The sequence below is a fragment of the Lathyrus oleraceus genome, chromosome 1, assembly GCF_024323335.1.
Source record: "Lathyrus oleraceus cultivar Zhongwan6 chromosome 1, CAAS_Psat_ZW6_1.0, whole genome shotgun sequence".
NCBI classification, from domain to species: Eukaryota; Viridiplantae; Streptophyta; class Magnoliopsida; order Fabales; family Fabaceae; genus Lathyrus; species Lathyrus oleraceus.
In genome coordinates, this window is record NC_066579.1 from 375111361 (window position 1) to 375121806 (window position 10446).

The 10446-nt window shown below is 31.4% G+C and overlaps 1 protein-coding gene across 1 annotated transcript; it reads right to left on the reverse strand.

Moving 5' to 3' along the window:
* Window positions 1-659: 659 nt before the first annotated feature.
* Window positions 660-1906, reverse strand: LOC127137568 (chitinase 2). The gene has a single exon (XM_051064026.1). The coding sequence runs from the start codon at window positions 1849-1851 to the stop codon at window positions 988-990; it is 864 nt and encodes a 287-aa protein (XP_050919983.1). The 5' UTR covers window positions 1852-1906; the 3' UTR covers window positions 660-987.
* Between the last annotated feature and the right edge of the window lie 8540 nt (window positions 1907-10446).

Consider the following 10446-nt stretch of genomic DNA (forward strand, 5'->3'; position numbering starts at 1 on the left):
CAACATTTGTGTCTTGCGCTTTGGGCTGGACTTTGCTATTTGATTCTTTTTCTCTTTGCACCTCCTTTTCTTCCATTTTACTTGTGCTTCAAAATAAGCCACCTGAGACAAATAGGAAGAACATACCGCGTAATACCTAACAACATAAAGTGAACTGAAATAAATGATGATAAAATTTAGTTGAATTAAGTCTTATAATATAAGTTCATGTTATCACTAGGCGAGTGTGTAGCGAACAGGCCAGTTTGGGTCATTCGTGAGCTGAGCCTTCGTTCCTTTAAGATCAGTGCCGTAAAAATGGGTCGGAGTGCCCTGAAAAACGTCTTGAAATATTAATGGGCAAATTTTGGGGTATGACAGTAACCAACCAGAGTTGACATTATTTTTAGAACTTCGTCAATGATTGCATTGATTTAAATTCTGATGATGTTCAAACTTCAAAATCTATTTTGTCTGAGTCTAGAGTCGTTATATCTAGAATCTCTCTGAGACTAGAGTTCAGAGTTTCTAACACCATAATTTAGAATTTGATCATCATTTTGAAATATTGATAATTACGATATTCTTATACCAATAGTAGTTAATATCTTGGAATGTAAAAACCAATCAAAATTGGAACGTGAAAGAATAAAAAAGTGATGTAAAAGTCTAGTATATAGAGAAATTGAAAACAATAATATTTGCTTCTTATTATTAACTTAATAGCAAGATATTACAGATAATTCATGGTACATACAACAGAAACAGAAGCAATTAAAATCTCACAAACAAATCACAAGATAACATAATACTTAAAGGAAACAGATAAAAAGGTGCAGAATACAAAGACACAAGCAGTAAAAAGAGCAGACGATGGATGATAGGTCTTATTTAGAATATGTAACATACTATACATAGCATGACGCATAAGACGTTGCTATTAATTATAGTATGTATGACCCGTGAAATAAAAACAAATTACCAGGTAGGTAAGAACCTAGTAAGTAATCACTTTTTAGCAAGGAGTTTTTGAATCTCTCGCTCAGGTGTATATGCGGGGGCAGAGGGCTTAGCATCCCAAACAAAAGCTCCAACAAGTGATCCACGGTTAAGGAGGTATTCGCATCCCTCAATAATGGTTTTAGATTTAATAGCTTCATAGGTGCTGACTCCTACCAAGAATTTATCTAACGCAGTACCATATTCAGTAACTAGTTTTTTAAAGAGCTTTTCAAAATCGTCCACTGTGTTAAAATACTGATTGTAGAACTTGTAGTCAATCCAGTCAATATAGCCTTTGTTGTCGCGATAAAGTTTGAGGTAGTAGGATTGGGAATTCTCTGTTGGACCAATGGACACCACTTTCATGGATTTGGAAACAACTGGATCAACCTTGAGTTGTTTTATCACCTCTCCTATACAGTTGGAAAAGTCACTGATACTGGAACTGATCTTTTCATAGTTAATATCAATACCGTCAAGTACGTCATCGTTGGGGACTTTGGTCTGGTAGTTTAGGATGATCCCTTTGATTGATGATGTGGCATTCACAATCCAGTCTTCATTATTCTTAGGGTTGAATGTATCTTCAGGGCCAATGCCTCCTATGCTTATTACCACTTTCACTTTCACGTTGTTAAGCTTTTTCTTTAGTTCCACCACCTTTTCTGGGCTAAAGTTCGTGAAGTTCCAATTGCTGTCAAAAAGTCCTGTGCCTTTTCCGTCAACATGCGTCTCTGTGGCAAAGCACAGAATGAAGTGGAATTCTTTTATATCGGCATTGATCATTTCATCAGGAAAATGATCTATATAATCTCCCATGCCAATGTATTCTCGGAAAATGGTAGGCGTCACAGTGGTAGATCCTGACATTGTGATTTACTTTCTTTTTGAATGAGGATTTAATTGGTTGTGGTTGGAATGACAACACTCCTGTTGCCCTTTTATAAGCCTAGAGGTCCTATTTTTAATCAAACTTTTATTTATTAGTCTTCTTAATCTAATGCCATTTTATTGCTTTGCAATATAAACTATTAAACAACGCGACTAGACAATAACGACGGCAATATGAAAATTTAAAACTATATACAAATATGACTAGACAAAAACCAAGGGTGAAGAACGTTCCTAACTATATCAATAACTCATGCAATTAATATTCTCAACACCACTACATATACAATAAAGTATGCAAACACTTGCCTATATTAACTTTTTTTTTTCAAATTTAATCTCATGGATTAAGTTAGAAGGAAACTTCTTCAAATTAAAAATTAGTACATATGTCATCCTTCCCTTATAAATGTTCACACTATGTTTTGTTAGAGATTCATAAAATATAAAAAAAAACTTTGGACTTTTATACAATATCAACCCAACTTTACAATAATTTGAATTTTTTTTCCGAATGATAAACTCAACAACCTTAAACCAATAATTTGTGTTCGCCAATATAAGAATGAAGGGAATATGGAGAAGTTTTTTCCCAATTTTGTAGATTGAGTTTCCCTTCTTTTTTTTTAGTCTTTCCCTCTTCTCTAAGAGCATTTTTATAGGAGTAACCTTCACCACATATTCAGAGCTTCAAAGCTCTGGCTCTCGGCCTTCTGTTTTGCTTTACTATCTTTGACCACATATTTCAAGGTACCTAATCTTCACATCAGTTTTTCATTCAAGAGTTTACTATATTTTCGTTACGATGAACGATAAACCTATTATCATAGAGAGTGACTCTGATAGTAATGTTTCTTCTTCTTAGAGATGGGGAATAAATTCCAAGTTGCATTCCTTTTTCTATGTGGGCAGGGATTCTGATTCTAAGATTGTTTCTCTCGTTTGGGATTTCAAAATAGAAGGAGTATTCGACGACTCATTTTTTATGGGAAAAAAATTTCTGACGGCCCTTCGGAGCACCCTGACGCTCAGTAATCAAAAGTAAGTATTTGTTTTAGCATATTCAAAAGTCGAATTGTTGAAATGAGGCAACCATAAGGATTATTATAGAGAATAAAATAACTCGTGCTCACATATTAGAGATCGAATAATTTGGAGATCATTAGAATGTTCAACTCTGATACTTTTGAATGTCTATATATAATTGGCATCCTAAATGACTCTATGTATTTATGTCACTTGATTCCATATAAAAAAATTAATAATAATAAATAAATAAAATAAAGAATTTAAAAGATAACTCAAGCTATATTGTGAAATAAGTCAGTCGAATAATGTTTCAGCAACTATTTTGTAAAGTTCATTGACTTATAGGTTGTTGTTGTTGAAGGATAGAACATATAGATAGAAATTTTATGCTAGCTGACTTAGTAATCAAAGACTTGACATATAAGGTCTTTCATATGATTGTTGTCGTTAAGGATGTCCTAGATTACTGAGAGTCATTCTTTCTTTATGTTTTATAATATTGTTTTGATATCGATACATACTTTATGTTAAGATTATCTGCAGAAATAAAGTTTATGAGGTTATTATTGTTATAACCATTTCTGTATCATTTGTGCAAATATTGAATTTGCAAACGTCAATTTGATCTCAATAAAGAATTCAGTTGGACCAGTTGGAAATAGATATGATTCAGATATTACATTACATAAAGTGTCCATGTCACTCATTCATATCGATCTATGTCATCAAGTACATTGATGTGGTGGTCGTCAGAGTTCTGTCACGTTATACGTCAGTGACGGCAGCCGCGGTGGTCTCATTGTTGATGTATGAGGTGGACCAGATTGTAAAGTTGAAATCTAAAGATGAAATAGTATTTGGATGCGCGCCTAAAGAATTATGATATAATTATTAAAATATATTGGTCAAGTGGGAGATTGTTGGAATATTTTAATACTTAGTATTATAGTATTATTTTAATAATTATGTGGCCAAATATATTTATTTAATTATATTAGACTTTTTTTATCAATTAAGTATCTTAAATAATTAAGTGATCAAATAGAGTTAAAGGATTGATTAGATTTTATTTAGAAATTATTTAATTAATAAATTAAATATTGGATATGGACTCAAATATTAGTGGATTATGATTCTTATAATAATTCAATTTTGTCAAAAATCTATTTTTTTACTTTTACTGTGTAATAGCGTCCAAACGGACACTTTGTGTCCGTCTGTCCGCTTTTTTAATAAACACACGTGAAAATATATATGATATTATTTTATTTAATGTTAATTTTAGTTAGATCTTATATAAGAAGTTAATAGTAGGAAGTTATTTAAAAGATGATAATAGTAGTTTCAATATAAGTTATTAGAAGTTATTATGTAAATTATCTAAGGGTAAAATTGGTAGAAAAATAGGCTACACCAAAATCAAGTTTTTCTTTTATATATTGTTATAGATTACTAAATATTAAAACCATACTTTATATAAACTTGTTGTAACAAGTTAGTTTATAATAGCACACTTTTATTTAGAGTGTCGTAACAAGTTAATACCTTAGATAACACTTTTATTTTAAAGTGTTATCTAAGAGCTACATGTTTTTAACATAATAATGTGTTACATGATGACAAAGCTTTCACATTGTCCTACACAAAACCAAGGTAATTCTAAAAGTGTCATGATTAATTTTTTTTTACACATATATGACATATTTCCTTAGTTTATCTAAACCGATGGAACGGATCTATCAGGGATCTCTCTTCGAATCCTTGTCACTTTTTTTGTTTTTTATTTATTTTTCAATTGGATTAGGGACCAAGTGTTACATTTTCTCAAATAGAACCTCTTCCTTTTTGCTTTATTTATTTATTTTTAATTATATAAATAATATTTTCAAATGCCCTTCTTTTAATTGTAATATTCCTCGGTCACATTGCCTAACTGAGAGGTAATATCATTTGTATGCAATTCCAAGAATATAGCACTATGCTACCTTTTTTAATTATAAATTAGTCTATTCTCTCGGTTATTCCCTATACCAACATGTAAGTTATTTTGCATGAATACTTCACATAACTAAATTTAAAAAATTTATTTACCTATCAACACTCCTTGTTCACACTATGGTTGTTAGGAATTTATAAAAAATATAAAAAAAATTAATAGATCAAAGTAGGAAAATTGTTAGATGAAAACAACTTTAATAAATAGTTTTACACACAATCATAATTTTTTGTATTAATTAAAAATAAAAAATAAATTTTTCTCTCCCCTTCATAATCACAATCACCAAGAAAATCCAATTAAAAACAAATTAAAATTAAAATAAATTTAAAATTTTCTCTCTCATTACGTTTCTATGCAAGTATTTCTCATAAAAGAAGAAGTAGAGGAACTTGAACTTTTAATGTCTCAAATTTCAAACGTCTTTTCGGAGACATCCTCATTATGATCCTTAGAAACTAGAACACTTAAATGTCACGTATGAATGATTTGAAGCGTTGATAAAGTCTATTTTTCTCTTGCATGCTAGTATACAGTTCTTAAAGAGTTAGCTTCACTTTTTTTGAGTTATCTTTTCCAGTTTGCTATTATCTCCTTTCTATTGATATTTCATTTTAATGTTTTCGGAAAAAATAATACATATCATGAATAAAAAATCACAAAAAATAGCTCGACCTTCATTGGTGGACTTTGTTTATACTTCAATTGTGATTGTTTTTTACAGAGTGTAATCATGATGGAACTTTTCTTGATGTTAGTCCATTTTTGGATTAGGGTGTCTTGACCTAAGATGGAAATGATAGATATTCAGCTAATATGATGATTGCATCATTCCCTTTTATGATTGCATCATCTTGATCCTGGGTCTTCTAAGATGTGTATTCCAAACACATCAAAATAAAGAATGCACACACTTGCCTATTCTTTTAATTAACTTAAACAACCAAGTTCATATTTATATAATTTATTTATTTGTCAATGGTAAATATATTAGAAGGGTACGAAATGATTCTAAGATCGAGTCGGGATATGATAACTCACACTTATAAAACCTAAACAACCAAGTTCATATTTATATAATTTATTTATTTGTCAATGGTAAATATATTAGAAGGGTACGAAATGGTCCATCAAACTACAAAGGACACCATTTTTAGATAGCACAAGAAATTCCTATCTGATAACACCGAAACAACAAATAACAACATCAAACCAAAATAAAAAGGATATAAATTTCAAAAGAACGAGAAATAAGTGGGTCTTGTGTTATTGGGCATTTGATCGACATGGAGCATTATGTCATTTGGCCTTTGGCAAGAACGGAACAGTTGCCCCTAAGACTCGTAGGGTACTCTAGATGTTGGGGAAATCTTTTAGTAGGTGCGGTCGGCCTTTAGGAGTGGTTGGCTAGGTGTCGGCTGACAAGCGCTACTTTTGTTTTTTCAAAGCGTAATGGGAAACAAAACTAAATGTTTTGTCGTTTTCCACTTGAAATGTGACCTAAAACGGTATGCAGTGGTGTGACATAACTTACTGTGCACTTGTGTTTAGTTGTGTTTCCAAACAAAAATATGACCATTGATCCCCACTTACTACTCACTTTCAATAGGATTCATTCGATAGCCTTCTCCGGATAAAGGGAATGTGATGAAAATTTCCACAATCTTGTAGACTTACTTTCCCTTGTTTCCTTTTAGTCTTTCTCTCTTATCTGTGAGCATTTTTACAAGAGTAACTGTCACCACATATTTAAAGCTTCAAAGCATCAGCTTTCGGCCTTCTGTTTTTCTTTACTTCCTTTGACCATATATTTCATGGTACATTCTCTCCACTTTAGCATTTTCTTTCAAGAATTTATTATATTTTTATTACGATGAACGATAACCATATTATCATAGAGATTGAGTTGGAGGGTAGTGTGTCTTCTTCTTTGAGAAGTGGAATATATTTTGAGTCGAAATCCTTTTTGAAGATCACTTCTTTGATTGAAGATTCCGAAATAGAAGGAGTATACGAGGACTCCTTTTCAGGGAAAACTTTGTTGGGTGGCCCTTCAGAAGCTTTCCTATTAGGGAAAACTTATTAGGGCGATGGCCCTATCAAAAACCCAATGCCTACTTTTGTCTTCACTGAGGTAGAGGTAGAAGTTGTCAGGCCAAAGAGGGAACGTGCTGACATTTTAGTCAAAGCATACCTGGGAGCGACTGGTCATGAACCTCGTGCATCCTTTTGAATGTTCGGGACAATATAATGTTGTGTCTTGGATCAGCGCCAATGATCATTATAAAGTTGGCATACTGGCCTGTAAGGGACTTCAGCTAGTTGAGTCGGTTAATACCAATAGATACAACTTGGTCGCCACCGAAGTGGTTGAGACTCTTTCCATCTTGAATGTCACCGAGACTAAAACAAATGTTGATATTATAGTCGGTAGTCACTCGAATTGGTTGATTTTACCTCTAGGCCCGAAGGTGAGGAGATGTATCTCTTGCGAAGGTTTCTCAGTTCCTCTATAAGAATGTATCTTCTAAAGATTAGGGATAAACTTTCCATTCTCTAATTTTGAGGTTGTTGTGATGGATTATTTGATGGTTGCTCCCTCACAACTTTATCCCAAAGCTTGGGCTTTCATGAAGGTGTTCAAATTCTATGTTGAGTACAAGTTTTAGAGACCTTCTCTAGAGCTCTTTTTCGATATTTTTTAGATGCGCGCACCTCTCAAGATTATATTTGGGATCATTGATTTGTCTCCATTCGCCCCTAGGATCCTTGTGTAGCGGGGTGTTCGTTACCTTTAGATTTATGGACTAAATCAAAAGTAAATCATACAATTCGAGTCGCCACCGCACTTCTATTTATCCAAAGGAAAGGTTAGAAAGCGAACAAATGCCGAGAATTTTTATCAAGTCAAAAACTAATAAAAATGTCAGAGATTTGGGTAAGGGGGTTAGTTATGCAATGGGAAGGTTTTAAGCACCCAAAACATCCTTAGTACTCTAGGGAGCCCTTTTTACAAATGTTGTAAGGTAGGTTGGTATTTGTGAAAACATGATTGGGGAGATGAGAAAAGAATATACAAGTTATTTACAATTTTGTGTTTGAATGGATAAACCCATTGCCTACGTACCATCTTAGAAAGGTAGGATCAAAACCTCGTAGTTCGGGGTAAAAATCTCAAAAGAAGTTGGTCAATTGATTAGTCAAAAGCCTTAAGGTCTTTTATTATCAAAGGGAGAAAACTCAACCTAAAACCACAAAAATAATGTTTCAGCAACTTAAATTCATTGACTTATAGGTTGTTGTTGTTGAAGGATAGAACATATAGATAGAAGTTTTATGCTAGGTGACTTAGTAATCAAAGACTTGACATATAAGGTCTTTCATATGATTGTTGTCATTAAGGATGTCCTAGATTAGTGAGAGTCATTCTTTCTTTATGTTTTATAATATTGTTTTGATATCGATACATACTTTATGTTAAGATTATCTGCAGAAATAAAGTTTATGAGGTTATTATTGTTATAACCATTTCTGTATCATTTGTGCAAATATTGAATTTGCAAACGTCAGTTTGATCTCAATAAAGAATCAGTTGGACCAGTTGGAAATAGGCATGATTCAGATATTACATTACATAAAATTTCCATGTCACTCATTCATATCAATCAATGTCATCAAGTACATTGATGTGGTGGTCGTCGGGGTTTTGTCACGTTATACGTCAGTGATGGCAGCCGCGGTGGTTCCATTGTTGATGTATGAGGTGGACCAGATTGTAAAGTTGAAATCTAAAGATAAATAGTATTCGGATGTGCGTCTAAAGAATTATGATATAATTATTAAAATATATTGGTCAAGTAGGAGATTGTTGGAACATTTTAATACTTAGTATTATAATATTATTTTAATAATTATGTGGCCAAATATATTTATTTAATTATATTAGTTTTTTTATCAATTAAATGCCTTAAATAATTAAATGATCAAATAGAGTTAAAAGAGTGATTATGTTTTATTTAGAATTTATTTAATTAATCAATTAAATATTGGATATGGGCTCAAATATGAGTGGAACTCACGATGACCCATTTGGGAATAATGGAACCATAATTGGCCATCACACTATATATAGGCTATAGTCCCCCAATATACCGTATACAAGCATATTATCTCTTCTCCCTATCGGAAGAGTGTTTGAGGCATTAGGAGTATCGTTATCAATGTCTACAAAACTTTCTTTTTGTATCCGTCAATGTATTTCTATACTTCTTAATAAATCGTAGGTCATAAGGTTATATGTATTCATGCTTATATGTTTGTTTTACTTTCGTCTTAAATTATGATTATAGAATTGATATTCGTGTATAAATTAATTATTAAATTAATTCCAACATGTGAACGTCATTTCTTGTGTGTGATGAGAAATTCCATTACCAACTCAAAAATTAGGTTAAAGCATAATACACAAAGCATAAAAATAATAATAAAATAATCGATAATTCACTTGAGGGAAATTTCATAGAGAAGTAGTACAACTGATGTATATTGGTCTGGTGCCAATCTCCCTAGCAAGGCACCTAATCTAATCTCTGGCGAAATTTCTTCAAAAATTGTAGTCTTCCATTACTTATGTAAGATATACAGAGTCTTTTTGTACATGAGATATCCATCCTTATAATAATCCAATTCTTTAAAATTCAGGCGTCTTCTCTACCAGAGATCATCTTCAATTTTGTCAAAAATCTACTTTAACCATTCTTGAATGAGGATGATCCTTATAATAATTCAATTTTGTCAAAAATCTATTTTTTACTTTTATTGGGTATTAGCGTCCAGATGGACACTTTGTGTCTGTCTGTCCGTTTTTTTAATAAACACACGTTAAAATATATATGATATTATTTTATTTAATATTAATTTTAATTGGAAGTTATATAAGAAATTAATAGTAGAAAATTATTTGAAAGATGATAATAATAGTTTCGATATAAGTTATTAGAAGTTATTATGTAAATTATCTAAGGGTAAATTTAGTAGAAAAATAGACTACACCAAAATCAAATTTTCCTTTTATATAGTGTTATAGATTACTAAATATTAAAACGATATTTTATAAAAACTTGTTGTAACAGGTTAGCTTATAATAGCACACTTTTATTTAGAGTGTCGTAACAAGTTAATACCTTAGATAACACTTTTATTTTAAAGTGTTATCTAAGAGCTACATGTTTTTATCATAATAATGTATTACATGATGACCAAGCTTTCACATTGTCCTACACAAAACCAAGGTAATTCTAAAAGTACCATGATTAATTTTTTTACATATATATGACATATTTCATTAGTTTATCTAAACTGATGGAATGGATCTATCAGGGATCTCTCTTCAAATCCTTGTCACTTCATTTTTTTGTTTTTTATTTATTGTCACTTCATTTTTTTGTTTTTTATTTATTTTTCAATTAGATTAGGGACCAAGTGTTACATTTTCTCAAATAGAACCTCTTCCTTTTTGCTTTATTTATTTATTTTGAATTATATAAATA